The sequence below is a fragment of the Centrocercus urophasianus genome, unplaced genomic scaffold (genome assembly GCF_019232065.1).
Source record: "Centrocercus urophasianus isolate 14NV4802_14NV808 unplaced genomic scaffold, USGS_Curo_1.0 seq_22, whole genome shotgun sequence".
In the NCBI taxonomy this organism is placed as follows: Eukaryota; Metazoa; Chordata; class Aves; order Galliformes; family Phasianidae; genus Centrocercus; species Centrocercus urophasianus.
The window spans coordinates 9,168,150-9,187,869 of NW_024884778.1; the positions used below are offsets into that span (position 1 = coordinate 9,168,150).

General features: G+C 45.0%; 1 protein-coding gene and 1 long non-coding RNA gene across 3 annotated transcripts in view; one reads left to right on the forward strand and one right to left on the reverse strand.

Annotated features, from left to right (window-relative positions):
• Positions 1-5,249, reverse strand: part of CFAP100 (cilia and flagella associated protein 100) — a 10,432-nt gene extending 5,183 nt beyond the window's left edge. The window contains exons 1-8 of the mRNA XM_042823877.1: positions 5,174-5,249; positions 4,895-4,978; positions 4,008-4,114; positions 2,810-3,002; positions 2,094-2,161; positions 1,331-1,494; positions 633-713; positions 51-434 (exon numbers count right to left, since the gene is read on the reverse strand). Coding sequence (XP_042679811.1) covers positions 51-434; positions 633-713; positions 1,331-1,494; positions 2,094-2,161; positions 2,810-3,002; positions 4,008-4,114; positions 4,895-4,978; positions 5,174-5,249 — 1,157 coding nt within the window. The remainder of the gene's footprint in view (positions 1-50; positions 435-632; positions 714-1,330; positions 1,495-2,093; positions 2,162-2,809; positions 3,003-4,007; positions 4,115-4,894; positions 4,979-5,173) is intronic.
• The window catches only part of LOC122163046, a 20,725-nt gene extending 1,448 nt beyond the window's left edge, over positions 1-19,277 (forward strand). Inside the window, exons 2-3 of one of the 2 annotated variants that reach the window (XR_006169772.1) lie at positions 4,783-4,904; positions 18,206-19,277. This is a non-coding gene — a long non-coding RNA (uncharacterized LOC122163046). The remainder of the gene's footprint in view (positions 1-4,782; positions 4,905-18,205) is intronic. The other variant, XR_006169773.1, reaches the window with a different exon arrangement.
• The last annotated feature ends 443 nt before the right edge of the window (positions 19,278-19,720 follow it).

Sequence of the window (19,720 nt, forward strand, 5' to 3'; positions counted from 1 at the left end):
TTTTTTTTTTTTTTTTTTTTTTTTTTTTTTTTTTTTTGTCAGGTACTTACAGATTTTCTGTTGTGAGAGGTTTCAGGAGGCTTTTGAGCCGTGGTCTGGTCCCCGATGATAAACTTGTGTTCAAACTTTCTGCAGACGGCAGAGAAACTGGCACATCTATACCACTTACACTCATCCCAATGGTCAGACCCTGGCCTGGACACAAGAGGAGATGGACAGCTGGAGCACGAGGCTGCACTATAAAGGAGTGGGCAGTTCTGCCATGGCACTTACCCTTCTCCAAGGCACTTCCTTTGTCAGCTTTGGATGCTGTTTTCAACTTCTTTTCACGCTTTTTTTCATATTCCTCCTGCCATTCTTTTGGAGATAGCTGATAGAGGAAGTCTCTGTACATCTTGTACTCTCGCAGAGAATTCTCAAATCTGGTTATATCACTGGGGTGGGAAAAGTGGGCAGTTTGTTAGCAGGGAGGAAAGCCCCTGTTTGAGCGAGTTGTTTTTAACCCCTGACACTCAACTACACCTAGAGAAGGGACAGGGAGCTTGTGTCCTCGTGCACACGGAGATAAATGTGAACCTCTCTGTGTTGCAGGGGCTGGTAAAGGCTAGGCAGGGATAGTGTGTGATTCTTACCTTTGGAGGCTCATTATTTGGGAACTAATTGCGTGGATCTCTACTACTTTCTTTGCTTTCACTGCGGATTCTTTTTCAGCACTAGAGAAAAATACAGCAAAATGAGTCACAAAACAGTTTAGCAATAAAGAGGTAGTGAGCTGAGATGCATGTAACATGGATAAAAAGATGGGGAGGAACCCTAGAAACCTCTCTGTTGTAGATGAGGACACACCATCAGTGACATTTGTTTCCTGCCTGAAGGCCCTGCCTTGGCAAAGGGAGCGTGGGGTCCAGCAGCACTTCCAGGTCAGAGTGTTCCTAATTTGGCTGCTGCTAAGCATCAGTTTCTGCTCTGCCTTTATGTAATGGGCCGAAGTGCCTGGCTTGCTTTGCTTCAGGGACTGTTCCTGCTGTGAGGGGTTAGGGAGAAGAGTCTGCCTGTTATAAGTATTGTGAGGTGGTGGGAACAATGGTGGATTCTTTACTGCACACAAATTGAAGGCTTCATTAATGAGGGGATTTCCCAGCTACTGGTTCCTTCTCTTTCACTGAATGTGTGGAGAGAAAAAACTACCAGGACTGTAACTCTGGGAAAACCCAGATGCAGGGAATCTGAGGTTGGATACTATCCAAAACCCTCTGGGAAATGTCAAGCGAAAAGCCTCCTTTATCCAATGCAAAAGAGTTGCATGGATGGTTCCCTCAACTTCCATTACATTTTCAGGGCTTGAATGGAGCTTTTATGGTTCTCCTTCAGGAACTCATCAAATACGGCAATATCCTTCTCCAGGTTGTTTTCAGCCTTTTCCAGTTTTCTTTCCTCTTTTTTTGCTATGTTCTCCAACTTTTGAATCTCTTCTTTCTTTACTGCTATGGCATACTGAAATGAACCCAAAAGATAACATGGTCACATTGGTTGATACTAAAGGTGTGTTGGTTTGGCTTTGCTCTTGGTTACCTTCTTGCCTTACAGTTGTTGGCAGAAGGTAATGACTCAAAACAAGACATGTCTTAGTGCAAACTAGGCACATAGAGACCAGAGATATTTCAGAAGTAACACAACAAATAAGCAGCGACAAAGATGATTCAGCAGTGTTATAGCACAACAATAGAGATGAATAATGGGGATATTCCAATGTCATTTTGATTTCATAATGGCTCTCAGGGATAAATTATATGAGTAGAGCAAAAGCCAGAAGGTCAGTATATGTGTGTATTCTGCAAATTAAGGAGGAAATAATTGGATGGCAGCCACTGGGTGATGTGAATGGCCTATTTCATTTCTTAGTGGACTGATGGTCTATAGACTATAAGTGTCTTTAACATGTGGCTTGGACAATCAAGTTAATGAGATCTGATATATGCCCTGCTGATGTAACCTCTAGGCAATGGATCTCTTGAAAACAAACAAAAACCTTAGGCAACAATGAAGGACAATTAAACGAGCAGAGAGTAACATTCTTAAAGAAAACCAAGTACCTCAAGTAAAAATATCTCTCTTCTATCATTTATGTAGTCACGGAAAGTTTCTTTTTCTAGTGGATAATCTGAAATGAGGACAAAAAATTCATCAGATGACAGGAAGAAATATGGTCATGCAAAGAACAGTGAATATGGTAGCAGCTATAAGCTGGTTGGATGGATGTGGTTGGCACTGGAGCTAGCAAGACTGATTATTTTAATACCATTTTGACACCGGTTTTGATCAGTTTCAAATGGACTCTGTAAAAACAAGTAGAATTGAGGGGAGAATCTTGTCCTTACAAAGATCAAATTTGGTTCTCTAGACATTAATGGCAAAGCTTCTCCTCTGTCAGAGGCAGAAAACGACAGGTTCATGTACACCAAAATCCAGCTCCAGGTCAGCTTAGTAAAAATGTCCTCACAACACGAGGTCCTGCAAGCTCTCAGCTGATTTCTGTGCTGCCTCCCAGGGCTCAGAGCTATTGTGGAAGCCACAGGGGATGCTGGAACCCAGGCTGCCCTGGTGATGTGACATCTGCTGCAAATGTAAAGGCATGAGATGGACACAGCGCAGCCACACACAGGCTATCAAGGTGAAGCAGGTAACTGCTGTGCCTACAGGAGCTCACCAAGGTCAGCTAGAACTGCCAGTCCCATCCCCTTTTTGATTTTTGATTTAGGCTGCTCTCCAGCTGAACAGCGCTGCTACGAAGACAGGAACCACTTCCTACCTTTTTTAATGGCTATCTTCCATGAAAGACACTCCTGAAGAGCTTTCAGTCTCTCTTCATCTGTTGCCTGTTTTCTGTTTTCTTCTTCCTCTTCCTTTTGCAAAGCTTTCCTAAACCCCTTTTCCTTTGCCTTGTTTTTAGCAGAGTAAGTCATTTTCTCATGAATTTTCATGGTCTTCATCTTTTCACGTTCCTATAGGAAGTCAATTATGTGGACAAACTGATAATCTGTTTTGTCTGCTGTGGTTTTTAGTGACATCAAGTGTTCATTCACAGTCTAGAAATTTGCAGCTACTAATAACCTGCTGATGTAAATGCCTAAGTCTGGGTTAAGAGAAGCTCTTGAAACCCACTCCAAAGCTCTCTGGAAGGTGAAATGTTGTTCATACTCAGTGCTTTCACATGGGCTGAGGTCTGTAATTCGTTGCCCTCTGTACAGATTGGGCGCAGGTGAGGCTGAGGGCAATGCTCAGCAGACATCCTTGGTGCCCTTCCTCATACTTAATGACCTTGAACCCAAGCTAAAATCAAATTATCAGTCAGCTGAGGAGGCTTGCATAAGCTTGTTGGGAGGCTTCCCTTTGTGATTTAGTAACAAAGACCTCTTGCTTTCACATCACTGCTTGGTTTCTGCAGCTGCATCAATGCTTAGGCCTTTCTGAGACATCATAACCTCTCTGTGATTTCCCAGTGCTGCTGGATCATGTGCCCTAGAGAAAATTCTCAGTGGAAATAAGAAAGAAAGAGACATTCCAGAGACCCAGCTCTGTTGGGTTGTAATTCATTGTTTTATGGAGAGAAACTTAAGGCATGAAGCCCATGTTCTCCTTCTTCCTAGGGCTGTTGAACTGGAAGGAGAGAGACCTTGCACCAAAATTTTCTGCAGATAATCAACACTAGCAGCACTAGCAGGCATCTTCTCCAGGAACAGGAGAAAGTGGCAAACCTACCTTTGGGTATGGAAGCAAAATGATAGTGCATAGGTTGTGCAATAGCAACTAGCAGGTCTGTGCTCACACTGCTCTGTGTAAGGTTAATCTCACATCATGGATCTCAGTGAATCTGTAGCTGATAAGGGGGAATCTGAGCTGAATTTAGCAGGTATTGTTTTCCTTATGCATGGTCTGGTTTTATGTTGGTTAGTTGCCTGCCCTAGTGGGCCTCTTGAGTAACACATGGGTGTAAAGAACATACATACCTCCTTTGCCTTTTTTCTTTCCTTGTTCCTTATTGCAAAAATATCAATATCTGGAGGAACTGTAAATGGATTTTTGTAAATGGATTCTTTATCCTCTTCTGGGAATTCTGCAAGAAATGGACAAGGATGTAGAAGATACAAGGCAGGATGTCAGAAGCCAGTGCAAAGGGACTTGGATCTGCTGCATTGTGGCAACATGTCTCTTGAGTTGGCTTCTGGTTGATGGCAGTTGCCTGCTAGCTTTAACATTTAATATTAGCATTTAACAAACTCAATCCAAGATTAGAAACCTCAATATACTAAGTGCCACCTGGGTCTCTTCCATCCTCTTGTTACTGGTAGGCGTGCAGTCCTCTCTGGAGAGGCAATGAGGTGAGTTTAAGATGTAAGTCATAACTGTTAATGTAAGCTTAAGCCCTTAGTTGTCAAAGCCTGAAGACAATTTGTTTATCTGTAAAATAGGAAAGCTTTAGGCAGGTCTGATCCTGGAGAGCAGGGCACTGTTTACTCCTGTGCAAGGTGATACTCGGCTTCATGATTTCACAGTGGGATATAAAATCAACTTTGATAGATGCTCAAGCTCAAATTAGTATCTGAGTGATCAAGAAAAAAAGGGAGTCAGGACCTCAGACCTTGGCTGTACAAGGAGATCTATCAGAGGGAAGATTCATTCCTTGCCCTTCTGCAGAGCCAAGAGCTGCGTTCCTTTGCATTCTGTCTTCCCATACCCTAACCTCATTTACTGAAGTCTTTGTTCACTGTTTTCCTCGGGCAGAACACTTACTGAAGCTTTTGGGAGCCTGTCTTATCTGATCATGGGCAGAAGACTATGAACACAGACCTCTCTGACCAAAGAACAGAAAACTGCTGGAGCATCGTGACCTTACCTGACACAAGGTAGGTTTCCATTCCAGGTTTAGAAGAGAGACTCTCACAGACTGACTCTTCATATACAAGTGGCATCCTTGATTCTGGCCCAAAGAAAAGCATAAACAAATTAATCAACTGAGACCTGCTGGAGACTGATGCAGTGAGGTTTTACAGCAGCAATGGACCTCGGGGCTTTCTGGATCTTAACCACCAAGTTCCAGTTCTGATCCAAACCCACACTTTCATCTGCACGTTGCTGGTTCGCAAGCAACAGTTTTATTCCCTGAAGCTCTTACCAGAAGTTGTTCCAGCACTGTAAGTGCTGTGGGTTTCTTGTGATAAGGCTGAATGATTGCTGGACAGCACAGACATGCTGTAGGAAATTTGGTCACGTTTAATTTTAGGCTGGCACAGCGATGAAAGTTAGTTTTTAGTTTCTCTGAAACCAGTCTCCTTTGTAGTCTTTGCTGCAGGTCCTAGGGGAAAAGGCATAATTGTAATGATCTCACTCACAGAGAACAGATAGATCATTGTTACAGTTATCCTTGAATCAAAAAAGGCAGAGTCCTGGTACTGGTTCAGTTGATGTAATTCTGCTGCTGTATTCCTGATCCATACAACCATAAGCACGGCAGAAAATATCCTCTTCCGCTTGAGCTAGTTTTAAGGCTATTTTAAAGCATCATTATTTGCTGTGAACAGCCTCCAGTTTTTATGTATTTTGAGCTAAACTCATCTGGCCTAATTTCCCTGTATGTCCTTGGTGTGATGTGTTTCCTATTGGCTGTGTTTCTGCAGCTGCCCAATTAGTGTCTTATTCTTCAGGTGTCAGACTTTCAGCACAGATGAGATGCAGTCTGAGGTAGAACTAAAGCAGTTTGTAATGCACCCCAATGTTTTCTCTCTCCTTTTCTGGTCTTGAAGTACCCACTCCAAAATCCTTTCCAAAAGCAGTATTTGGTGAATACACTTTGTGAAATATGTGGGGTGATTGTAGCAAACACCTGAGTGTTTGGCCCTCTTAGAGCACACCTTGACTTCTATAACCCAAAAGCCTTTCCATAAAAACCTTATTGTTCCACGGGGTTGTTCCAATTTCTGCTGCAAGGAATAGGACTGGAAAGCAGGACTAGGCAGAGGATACTGGCAGGTGGAAAATAAGCTGTCAGTGAAGCTCCCTGAAATAAAAAGCACTTTATATTACCTTTAGCAAAGGATACAGAGCCATTTCTAAGATCAATTTATAAACATTCTTGGTCTGAGATTGTTGATTTTTCTAATAGATTGTTTGCGCAGCACTTTGGAAACAATTCCAAAAGCTGTAGAAGCACTGGTTGTGCTAATTACAATTATTACACTCTATAATGCAAATAGAAACTGCTTTGTTGCTGGAATCATTTGGCATATATATCTCACTGCCTCTTACATTTTTACGCTTCAGTAGCTACACATCAGTGTCCAGCAGGACGTGAATCAGATAAAGCATTCAGGGTTTTAATCTATAGAAACAGTTATTCAGTGATTTTCCATTTCATCAAGCTGCTGTGCAGCAGGAAAAAAACAAAAAGACAAAAAAAAACCGCACAGAATAACCAAGTAAACATGCAAACAATTCTAAAAATGACAGAAGAAGATTCATCCATCATCTTCCCAGAGTACACAGCAAGCTTGTGTTTTGTACACTCAAATAATACACAGTGCTGGAACTCGCAGAGAAGGGAAGCGACTCCAGGTTTGGATCTGTGGGGCTCTATCCCACCACTGTGCCCCATCCCCCTGTACACCCCCAGCTCACACACGGAGGCAGAGACTGCTAACGCCTGAGATCTCCCATGATCTCAGACCTCCTCTTGTCTGAGTACAGCGTTACATCCGATGCTGACAACAAAAGAAAATGATGTAGGTGCCCTCCCCCCATTAGTTTTTTGGCTTCTCACCCCATGGACTCCACGCTCCTCACAGCCGTGGTTGGACAGGGACAGAGGCATGGATACGGCTGGCACTGTGCTGTTGATATTCTGTTTGTGCTGCCATAGAAACCTGGGCTCCTGCTGCTGGGTGACTCTTGTAGCTGGGCTCCCTGTGTTTGGGACAAGTGTTCCTGGCCTGGTGCAGCAGAGAAAAGGCTCACAGGGTCCAGCTGCAGTGAGAAGCATCATGACACAGGTACTACTATGCATCCCTAAGTTCTCAGGTAGAAAAGGGGCTCAGGTGCTTAACCCCATCTCTGCAATAAAGCACTGGGATGTGGAACTGGGAGCTGGAGTCCTGACAGTGGAAGTGACTGCAGTTTTCAGTCACTGGCACAGGCTGCCCAGGGAGTGGTGGAGTCGTCATCCCTGGGGGTGTAGAGACGTGGCACTGAGGGATGTGGTCAGTGGGCACGGTGCGGATGGCTGGGGTTGAATTGGATGGCCTTTTCCAACCTAAGTGATTTTATGGTTCTTTATGACTTGATAAACTATCAGTTGAGGAAAGCGAATTACGGAGGAAACGATTTTCGGTTTCTGTATTTTCTCTTTCCTGCTTCTGAGAAGACCAAATCAATTCCAAATGGATCACATTCTTCTTTAGACTCTCTATTAAAATAATTCTGGCTTTCCAAAATAGCAGTTTCCTTTATTTACAGATAGGTTTCCAAACAGCTTTTTCCATCTGAATAAGTCATGCAATAAATAGCACACTTTTCTGTAAGTGCAAAATCCCATTTGATTGTTTTAATTCTTTTCCGTGATTGCTGATTATCAAGAGATTGGACTTAGGCAACAGAAGGGAAATGCTTACAGAGGAAAAAAAAAAAATAATAATAATCTTTATTCAGTACACGAGTACTTTGATTCTTAGCAATGATACAAAAACCATAGGATTTTTTTTGATATATTTTAGGAAATTTCCCAGATGTACTGGGAGTATGTATCAAAAATAAGACTGTAGAATAATTTCCATTATAAAAAAAATAATTTAGGAGTAAATTGTACTTAAAATACACTTTTCTGAAGGTGTAATATCAAATGCCCTTTGTTCGCAAATACCAGTTTATTACAGGATTACAAATTTGCAGTAATAGCTATCACAGAAACAGATAACATAGAGAACAAAGGCATTGGAACAGCTACAGCTCTGTCTGGCCTAACCCCTACATCATGCAGATATCTATATATCCATTGCTCTGTTTTGTGCTAAACTCTGATTTCCCAAAACTGGAACAGTGATTATTTAAAATCAGAAATGTGTTTTGGGAAATGTGGAAATGGTGTTGGTGGCTCATATCCCGGACGTGCCATGAGCCACTTAGGCTTTTGTGTTTCCTTGAGGGCAAAGAAGTTTTTAAGGCCAGAAGGGCATCTGGGGTCTATTCTTAGCCACCATTAACTTGGTTAATGAATGGAATAAATATCATGTGCACATCATGGGAAAGGCTGCTTGGTGGTGTAGGCTGTGCAGCTGACTGGTGCTGTAGCTCGTTAGGGATTTCTGGTTGTGCAGTTTAGCTTCAGGGCACCGCATTTTGGGCCTTATTAAATGCCTGGTCTGTGCTTCCCTGATGTAGATCTGGGGAAGACAAGCTGTTTGCATGAAAAGAGTTGAGGATTGCCTCTTGTGTTTCCAACAGGATGATGTCTGCAGACCCGGGGGCCTTTAGGGGAGGGTTTTGTTATGGCGTAGACTTGGGTCTGCAGGATATTCTTGTCTCCAAATGAAGGTGTGGGTGGAGGTGGTGGAGTTGCAGTCTCTGGAGTTGTTCGAGAACCGTATAGGTGCGGACATGGCTTAGTGGGCAATATTGGTGATAGGTATACGTTTGGACTTGATGATCTTAGAGATCTTTTCCAACCTTAATGATTCTGTGATATGTTTATTTCTTTGCTCCATTTATTTCTTCCTTGGAGGGAGTTGCTTGCCTTCTCTGCTCCTTTTCTGACATGGGGATGCTGATCCCTACCCCAGAGGTGCTGTGAGGGTTAATTAGTGTTGGCAAAACATTTTGAAATGGCTGATTGAGAAACGCTGCCAGAGATGAAAGCTAAAGAAGTATCTCGGTAAATAAATATTCCTTTGTAGTCTTATCTTTACAGGAAACTCCCTGTGTACCTAGGATACTGCTCAGGTCACTGAGCAGCCATCTCCCCATTGCCTGAAGTCTTCTCAAGGAGACTCATTTGTTTAAGTTTTTCCACTTCAATTTCTTCAAAGTGTGCCCTGATACACACCACACAAAGGGAACAACCTAACTAACAGCAAGTGGCACAGAAACACCACATGGATTGGTGGTTATTTTCTTTCTCTGGAGCTCTTGTTTTTCTTTTTCCTGCTGAACAATGCATCTGCAGAACCCAGCGCATCCCAAGAGGAAGAAAGGCAAATCAGAGCCGGTTTCCAGGGTAGCAATCAAGGCAGGAGGAAGGGATTGAGGCCCATAGCACATACAGTATAAGTGCTCTACTGGAGGTGGCCAGCTCTGTCTGACTGTGGTCTGCCAACAGCACTGCTGCTTACCCTTTCCCTTCATCTGAAGCTTTCTTCAAGGAGGGATTTTATCTCAAGGTGAATTTTTTTAGAGGCCAGCTACAGGTTGGCAGCAATCTTGTACTGCAGGGCTCAGTGACCCCCATTTCCCATCCTTTTGTGTTATAGGTGAGTTTTCCAGCCACGAGGGGCACCAAGAAAAGCCTCTGGCTCTTGAAGGAGAAATACCCCCAGAGACTGCTCTGCAAGAAGAGCTGCCAGCTCAGCTCTCCTCTTGGCAAACAGGCTGGTGGAGCAGGACTTATTCAGGTCATCCTGCCACTGGTCCTTACTTCCAGTGTCTTCCTGGGCTACCTCACCCAACATGAAGACCAAAAGGCCTTCAGTGGTCCTTCCCAAATGGTGTTGCTTTGTGGTTCAGCCATCTCCAGCCATGTTTGTGTGAGGCTCTGCTAGCTCCTGATTCCAGGTCCAACCTCCTGCTCCAAGCAGGGCTAACTCAGGCTGCACGAGGCCTTTCCCAGCTGATTTGAAAACCTCCAAGGATGCAGATTTCAGATGTTCTCCAAATAGCAGGAGGCAAGGTCTAGGAGGCTGAGCTTGGGCCCCTGAATGGCCCCACTGCCTTGCTTTGGTAATGATATAAGTAAACGATATTGTTACAATTTCAAGGCCAGTTCTGAAGAACTGTTTAGTCCTAATCCCAAATCGAAGAATAGTTCCAGCTTTCCCTCAAAGCTAAGTACATTTGGGGCCTAGGAGTTTGCATTTGGCCCACTGTAAAGAGAGTCACAGTGAGCTGAAGCCAAAGAGACTTGCCTAACCAAGGCTATAAATTCTTGCTATTTGCAGGGACAATTGACCCAGGAACACGAGGTTGCAACTTCGTGATTTTACATTAAGCTCTTAAGGCACCATTCCAGCCGTTTTCCTGGCGCTTGCTTTGTGGCAAAACTACAGCTGCTGTGACTGCATGGGAACCAATCCAGCTGAAAAATACCCTGCCCGAGGAAAAGATCCTTTTATTTTGCTCACCATGATGGGCTGAGGAAGAGACGCATGGGATGGTGGGATTGCTTCTGTCAGTGCCAGTCTGTGCTCAGGGAGATGGCGAAGCTGCTGTTTGTGGTGGTGGAACCGGTGATCCCATGCACCCTGCACACATAGTTCCTTCGGAGGGGCATGTGGGTCAGAACAAGAAGGATTCCTGAAGTCATGGGTCAGGCTAATTTCTAAGAGCTGCAAAAGAGAGCACATGCTTTATGGCTCCAAACCATTTCTGCTCATGTGGAAAGGATTAAAGATAAAAACAACCCTGCTATTCACTTTGCTCCAGAGCTGTTTCAATCCTGTCTGTTGCTCCAGAGAAGCTCTGACAGGAGCTATTATCTGTGATCCAAAACTGTGGCTCATATCCCCAGGGCAGCTCATAGGATCTACCTTCTCTTGCCAGAGAATGAGGCATCGCTGGGTACCGGCAATGTGGTTTGTAAATGTTAGGTGCCAGCCTGGCTGTTTTCTTGCAGGACCCTCAGTTTGCATCTCTGATCCAAGTGTGGAGCTGTGGGGCTCAGAGAAGCACTGATACCACGCATGGGGCTTCTTGTAGCTGTGCATGGATAGTGAAAACTCATGCAAGGGCAGCCTTGTACTTGGAAATGCTAGAAAGTTTCCACATCCTGTTCCTATCCCATTGACTGCACCTGAGTGAATGCCCACTGTTTTCTCCACCAGGATGTCAGCAGATCCTGTAGTTTGTTTTCCACTGAAATGTCTCCTCTTGGGTAAATATTACATCTGAGGTTGCTTTGCCAGTGGCTTTCCTACCCGGAGTTTGTACAACAGGTCAATGCCCTGCTCAGAGATAAAAGCAATACTTGCTGTGGGTGCTGTTTGCTGCTCTGCAATGCCACTCTGCAATTCCCTCACCAGTTTCTCCTTTAAAGGTTTCTGAATGCTGCTGAAGTCCTGGAGGTTTTAGCAAAGTGAAGGAAATTTAAGACGAGCCATCGAGGGCTTGGACAGAGCAGAAGGGCAGAGCAGGAGTTTGTTTGTTCCAACAGCCGTGGCTTGTAAATTATTCATCTGTGTGCAACTGAAACATGCAGATCCTCTAAGGTTGCGTTACAAAGGGTGAGGTGAAGGATCAGCAAGCTTCGAGCAAAACAGGAAGGTTAACAGGTTCTGGGGAGCCCTTCTTCCACTTGCATCTGCTCAACAAAAATGCCTGCATGCAGAAGAAAACTGAGTCGTCAGTAAACAAAACAATGCACAAACACAGAGATGTGTGTGCGTGGTAGGGAGGCCATCTGCAAAAACTCAGTTTTCCTTTTACTGGAAACAGATTTGAAGCTGATTGCAATGAAATGTATGGAGAACCTGTGAGCACTGAGTGCACAAGAGGCTTTAGCCTCTGTGAAGTGGGGAAAAAGTTTCCAAAGACCAGGAGAGATCAGAAGAGCAGGCTAAGCAGAAAAGAAGCCAGCGTGCTTCTGCTCAGCAATTCTGTCTCCAGACGAAACCAGACTTCAACTAATTAAAAAGAGCAGATGCTAGCTGGAACATTAATTGGAACAACTATATTTTGACTGTGCTTAGATCTATTTTAGCTCTCCTGTAGTAGGTTTGGAGAGAGGTAAATAACTCTTTAGCAGGCCTCTTGTTTTGTTACACACCACATACTTAGGGCATAATGAAATATCTATGAATAGGTTTGGATCCTTCTTTTTTCAGGGGCAAACAGTTCTCCATCTAATAATGCACAGCCATCAAACTGAGCATTCTCAGCCTTTTTTTCTCACGGTGCTGGTAGTAAAGTGATCTTCCTTGGCTTGGAGAAGCCTTGTAACCAGTGCTGGGCACGGGGCCAGCTGCTGTTCTTCCTGATATGTATTGTATTAATGGACACCTCTTTAACTTGTGCACATTTGCTCTTCTCTGTCTGTGTCCTTTCTCATTAGGCTTGTGTGCTCCGCAGAAAGTGCAGAGAGCTTAGCTGACATCTGATACACTTATAAATAGCCTGTCTGCCCTGCTGTGGTTCTGCAGCTATCCCAACATGAGCAAACACTCAACGTATTACACTCTTCCTGGAACTGGGATGCTATCGAAGATTTTCCTCCAATACATCCAAACTTGGCCTCTGCTGGAAGCTGCTCTGTTACAGATTGGCAGTTCTTTGGTCTTGTCCTAGTCTACAATTCCTTCCTAAGAGACAAAGGAAAAGCGTCATCTGAGTAACAAGGCTCTGCCACTGCTCCTGACCTTCCTGTTCCAGTGCTGGGTGCAGACAGGGGCTCACTTTGTTCAAGCTCTTGTTCTCAGAGCCCACAGATGAGGGGATGGGTCCTCCTGAGCTGTCACGCTCTTTCTTTGCCAAGATGGGGCAAAAGTCCCAGGCAACAAGACACAGAACTGGTCACACTCTAAATGGTGCTTGTCCCCAGAGCCTTTACAGACAGGACCTAAAACCTCTCTCCCTCCTCTGAGCATTCTCTCATAGCAGTGCTGCCAACACTAATTCTAATGTAACTTCATTTGATTTTTTTTTTGGCTGTTCTCTCTTCCTAGGTGTGAATGCTGTCATTGCTGAATGACACCTGCTCCCCACGGATCCCTTTGGTTTGTGGGAAAACCCTTTTTTCCTCAGCTCAGATGCAGACAGATGTCTCCTGAGGTCGTGCCATTGGAAAGTGGCTCTGTCTGACTCGGTTCTCATTGCATTGAGCTCTCTGCCCATCCTCCTTCTGGAGGTGTCTTGTTGACTACTGAGGGCTTAGTAACTGGCTCCCATGCTGCTATCTGATTTTAGTGATTTTAGTGAGGAGATAAGGTTAATTGATGTTTTCCTCCTTACCACTTCCTTACTTCCCACATTGCACCAGCATCTCTCCTTATCAGCACCGTGTGCTAAGCACAGCTGGGCTGCCTGGAGCAAGCACCAGCATTGCTGCCTTTGGGCTGAGGGCTGCTCCTCCACAGGTTTTGTGATCTCTCCTTGAGTTGAACCTAGCAGCTGCTACATCTAAATGGCCATACCGGAGATAGAGGGTGGACTTGTCATTGAGGGAATGGGAGCAGTGGTGCTCAGAGCTTCTGGTGGGAGCTGCTTTCAGGTACAGCAGCAATCTCGCTGGTGACTGCAGATTTGTGCCAGATGAAACCCTTACCCCTGAATGCCTCTTCTGTTCTTGTTCCAGCGCAGCTTCTAAATTAGAAACCCTACTGCCTGCATATAACATGAGGAGGGATTTTGCAACGCTGGAAGGCTGAGGCACGGCACAGGGATGACAGTCGTTTCTGTTGCTGAAGAGGCTTGATTGCATTCAGGTGCCCACTGAAATGGTTTCCCTTCCCATCCATCTCCCCAGGGGTTGTGAAATGTTGGCTCTGCTCAGCTGGTGCTAGAGGAGCAGCTCGGTGAGCTCTCTGCTTTCCCATCACTTTTCCCCCTGCCAGCAGCAGCGTGTCCAAAGTAAATCACGACTTTTTGGAGCAGCTTTGGTTCAGGCTCAGGCTGGCAGCCTCTGTCTCACTGGGAAACATCTTGATACAGCAGCTAACATTCAAATTATAGGAACGCAGCAGGACACTATCCAGGCATGGAGAAGAGCCTGCAAGTGCTTGCTGTGCTGCATGCTCTGCAGTGGCCTGCCACGTGTTACACAGACTGAAGTTTGCTGATCCCAAGGCTGTACCCTGCAGTGAAAGCCAGCTGGTGCCTGTCCTTCAGATCCAGCCCCTCTGGCCAGTACCCCTTTGCAAGCTTCCCAAATTTAATTTAATGAAGCTTGTTAAAGCTGCTCGGATCAGTGCTGGCTGTGGGAAATGCTCTTGTAAGAATGCTTAGATTTCTGTTATCCTCATATTTGGTTTCATGTAGACTTTTCAGTGCTTACTGAGCCTGAGCTATGGCTAAGCCATTCTCAAGAGCTAGTTGAAGTCTCTTGTTTATTTTCTTGATGCTTTTCCTAGCATCTTGTAAATCATCTTCTGTCTTTGGCAATGGTAAAGTGTGAAGCAAGCAGTTTCACCACTGCAATATATCCATGTTTTGTTGCAGCAGGAGGAACAGAGCCCAGTTCTTAAGTGAAGGTCTCAAGTTGTTTAGGATCAGCCCAGTGAGAACTGCAGCAGTTTGACTGATCTACCTTCCATGCCTCATATGCTGTGTTAGATCTGGGACTTTGCGCACTGTGGGTCACAGTGCATTCTCTTTTCAGAGGTGAACCCTGCAGCTCCATCAGCATGCAGTTGCTCACTGTGGCCCCTTGGAGCAGCCCACATGGCTTCTCTGCAGGCACGTGGCCCTGTAGCCAGCCAGAGAAGCTCCTGGCACATCTTCCTCTTGAAGGTGGGGAAGAGGGAGGAGGAGGCTGCAGTAATTGAGCTGACAAAACTTTTTGTCTACTGTCTCAGCGGGCTCCAGAGAGGGCTGAGAAGTGCCAAGTTCCCTGCCTGGCCCTGTCCCATGCGGTGGCTGCCTTCCAATGTGGCTCAGGAGCCTCTGCTTGAGGTGACTTCTCAGCATTTTTATTCTTTCCCGCACCTCTTCTTTTGGGTTGCTGAAACTTTCCTTCTGGCTCATGTTTTTATGAGGACTTGTCTCACTCACTGAGCTTTGAGGGCTGGGACACCTCTCCATCCCCACTTCCAGCACTGTGCCTCACCCGTGCAGCACAGCCCGCCCTGCTGCTGCTCCATCCTCCAGGCCAGAGGCCCCTTTGCTGCTCATTTCTCTTGGCTGGATGGAACTGCCAGCCCTCAGCCTTCTCCTTGGAGGTGGCAGCCCATGCCCCAGTTCAATATTGAGCCATTTGCTCCAATGGAGCTGCCTGGGAGCCCTAAGGCCTTTTTTGCTCCTGCCTGTGTCAAGTTCTTCCTGTGCCTTTTGCACCTTATGCTCTGATTTCTCCCACCCCCTGCCCCAAAATATAATCGTCTTTTGGCTTCCCCGTCAATGTCCCTTGATTCCTTTATCCCAGAAAAGACATAAACATCTCCAAGCACTTATTCTGACTGATGACATGAGTGGCTGAGGGAACTGGGACGGTTCAGTCTGGGGAATAGGAGTCTTAGCGGAGACCTTACTGCTCTCTACAGCTCTTGAAAGGGGTTATGGTGAGGTGGCAATTAGCCTCTGCTTCTGGGTAACAGCAATACGCAGAGGTGGCCTTAAGTTGCACCAGGGGAGGTTTAGGTTGGATATTAGGAAGAAATTCTTCTCAGAAGGAGTGTGATGCATTGGCACAGGCTGCCCAGGAGCGGTGGAGTCACCGTCCCTGGAGGTGCTCAGTAACCACGGAGATGTGGCGCTGAGGGACACAGTCTGGTGGGCTATATTGATGGTGACGGTTTGATGGTTGGACTGGATGGTCTTAGTGGTCTTCTTCAACCTTTATGATTTTATGATTCTATCCTATATGCCTCCCAGATTTTGGTAACTTTTACTTTTTTTTGCCCAAGCCCAATTGCAGTGAGCACTGTCCTAGCAACAAATTGAAGTGGCGTTCAAATCTTCTCCTTCTGCCTCATGCAAACAGCTCAGCTTGGGAGGGCACACAGCTCTTGCATCCATCATTTTGCTGCTGCATGCTGGTGTCCCCTCTATATTTTAAAATGTTTTTGCCTGAGGACAAATAATCATACAGCTTTCTGAGCAGCCTGACACCGATCTAATCTATTTCTGTGCAGTTAAGGCCTGATCCTGGCAGTGCTGAGCCAATTCTCTGCAGGGCAGAGCTGGGCTTCATTCCTCAGTGAAATCTGTTTCGGTGTTGCACAATGAGTTCTCAGGGAGGGGGGACTGTGTGCAATGTCCTATCCAACAGACGCCGGAGTCTGATTGTGCTGGAATGACGTCAAAGGCTGCAATACTGTACCTCAGTCTGGCACTGGGCTGCTGCTGCAGCTTTTCTGGAGGCCACACTGCTTCCACCTTTGCACGCTGGATATCAACTTGCACACCTGGCCCTTCCCTGCACAGAATTGCAGTTCCAGACTGGAAGCAAATGGAATTTGCTTTAAAAAGGAGCACCCTTGTGTTTCAACCTATGGCTGGGATAAAACTCCAGCAGATGTGCAGCCTTTCCTGTGCCTGGAGCTCAGGCTAGCAAAAGCAGATGCCATGGAGCCTCAGTAGCAAGCACCACAGAGGGTGCCAGTAAAGCATGGTACTCATCCCTGTGGCAGTGATGGAAAGAACATGAACATGTTATCTACTAGCAGCTGCTGTGAACACTTGCTGTTGAGCTCTCCTGAAGGCAGACAGATAAAGCAGCAGCCTCAACTGGCATTCAACCACGGTGAAATCAGGGTGGTGCATATACAGCTGTTTGCAGCAGGGTGCTGTGGGGAGGGGTAAGACCTGAATGTGCACCTGAGCAGGTGTTACAGACCTCCATCCCATCAACCCACAGCACCCCAGGGGCTACAGCAGGACAGGCAAGTTGTGAAACACGTGGAGCTGCTCTGTAGGAGGGGATCTGCTGTGACTTGGCACTGCTTATGTCTCGCCAGCCCTTTGCCAGACCTGGTACAGCATTGCTGACGGTGCTCACCTGCCAGGCCTGGGTTGAAATGGGCTGATTCCAACCTTAAGTTGTTGAGATGACGCTTCTAATTCAACTGTTTGGCTGTGTGCTGGCCCAAGCAACAGTCCATCTTGACAACTCTGCACATAGGTCAGGAGGAAGGAAAGAACATCTGACAGTTTCAGTTTTCCTATGAATGCCCAGGCAGTTCTTAGATCGTTCCCAAAAAGATGCTGACAGATTAAGAACGGCTCCCAAGATTTTGGAAATGCTTGAGTTTTCCAGGTTTAAAGTCCAACAGGATTTCCAGTGTGACTGTGGCAGTGCAGTGTCCTCTCCTTCAGCAGAATTAGTGCTGTTCAGCAGAAGCTGGGCATGGGGCAAAAGCAGCAAGGGGAATGGGAAAGTAACAGAGAGGTGACCTGAAATGTTAGCAGAAGCATTTATGAGAGTTCATGAAGTAAAGACACTGGAAGATTTAAAACTGTATAAAAAGAAAAAGAGAGTAAAATTTGGTAGGGTTTAAGTAATCCATGTACATTGATTTTAGCATGTAGAGCAGAGGGAAGGATATCATCCTTTAAAAAAAAAAAGTAATTTTGTGCTGGACAAGTCTTGAAGGTAAATATTTAATTACAGGATCGATTTTGATAAAGACACAGAGTTTGCAATTGATTTCTTCATCCTCTTCTGTGCCAAGCAGTGAAATTCCTGGTTAGTGCTGGTTGCTGCAAACAACATACACTTGTGATTATAATTGACTTTGCACGCTAAAAGAGAAAAATGATGTCTTAGAACCAGCCTTTTTTCCGTCCTCTCAGATCAGTGATAACTCTCTTATTTCTGGAGTAAAAGCGAAGTCAGTGTTCTTGACTGGTCACCCTAGCAAAGTTGTGAGTAGGCTGGCACCGTGATACTTTGCAGAGCAGAAACTTGTCTGTATTTACCTTAGCTGTGATATCAAGACAGGAATTTGCTTGCAAAAGGGAATTACAGTAGTGAAGTTTAGCTAAGCCTGACAAGTTACCGTGATCAATGCTTAACTGTAAAAATGGAGGTGATGCTTGTTTGAGTGACAGGAGCTGTCGTGCTATCCAGACGAGCCCTACTGCATCCACTGGTTCATGAAATACTCACAATTAAAACAGGCTTAGGCCAAAAGAAAAATAAAATGCAGACACTTGGTCAAACACTGGATGATGTTCAAAGGTTTAGAGCCATCTCTCTTTATTTTAGGAAAAAACTGAGTTAGCATGTCATTAAGTAGAGTTAAGGAAGAGTGAAATAGTTAAATATGATGTGCTCTTCTCTCCCATTCATTGATTCCAGGTTTTCCTTCCAGGATCTGCCACACTCCCCATGACATTGGAACAGCTCAAGTGTCCCGAAGACAAGGCTTTGTCATCAACTTTTTGCTATATTTCCTTCACCAGACAACCTAAATGCAATTTTTGAACATCAGTTTGCTCAGTATCATACAGTGCCAAGACTATTATCCTCAGGGAACAGATGGAAAAAACGGAGAGAAAGGAGATGAGGTGGGTTGCTTCTGGTCATATAGACATAAATTAAATAGTAGCACAGTTGGGAAAGGACGCGGTTTCCTCCCAAGCAGTGTTTATAGGAAAAAGTATATACCAGTGATCTGAATTCAGCTCTCAGTTATTTCTTATTATGCCAGTACAGTGAATGTTTTGTCCCCAAGTCCCTAGAGAATAAGAAAATGCACATTTTTAGGTCACAGAACACATGACTAAAATTTACCCAAACTTTCTGACAACTCCAAGGTTGGTGTGAATGAAAATACTTGCTATGATCACATCTGTATTTTGGTGAATTATAATCCAGGTTTGAATCAGTGTTTTCTTCATTGCTTACATTCCTAGTAAGGATTCATTAGATGAGGAAATAGACCATTACATCACAATGGATCATTTTTAAACACGCCTTCCCTCTGTTCTGTTTTTTGTTTGTTTGTAATTGTTCTGTTGAGAATATCTGCCTTGTGACAAGCAAAGCGGTCAGCTCTCAACAAGCAGTGAAATGAATATCAATCCAAGGCAAAGCAAATTGGGAAGAAGTTCCAGAGAGTGGTGCTATTTGAAATAAGCTAAAGTATTATTTTGAAAGCTTGCATGAAAGGATGGAGGTTTGCCAACTATTACAATTGGACTTCAGAGTAACTGCTGAGTGGGTAATTATTCCCCCAGGAACACAGGAGTCTGGACAAATGTAAGAGGGAAAAAAAAGTATATGAAGAATTAATGTTAGAAAACAAGCTAGAACATTAGTCACAAGAGGGATATAACTCAACATTCATTTAATGTTTATTTCTGTGATGAACAGAAACGTTGTTCTTAACCCCTGTGCTGAAGCAGGAAATAGGAGATGTCTCTCAAGGCAGCGGGAACTGCTTCGTTGATTTCATCTCTTTGATAAGATGGTGGGGGGGGGGGGATGGCAGATAAATGTCCTGAACATACTGCAAACCCAGCAAGCAGGCTTTGTGGGAAAAGAACCCACTTGTGGAACTTATTGGGGTACTATGTGATGTCTGACATGGTCTTCAGTGATTCCCCAACATGAAAAACAGAGAGAACTGCCAAGGTTTGAAAGATGAAGCCCCCCCCTACCCACAAGTACTCACTCATGGTCTCTCTGCAGAGCATGGTGTCACTTTCTCCTGTGTTGAGCAGCACCTCAGCAACATGGAGGGGACTCAGCTCTTGATGATGGCCTTAAGTTGCACCAAGGGGAGGTTCAGTTTGGGAATTAGGAAAACTTTCTTGCAGAAAGCATGGTAACAGGCTGCCCAGGGAAGTGGTGGAGTCGCTGTCCCTGGAG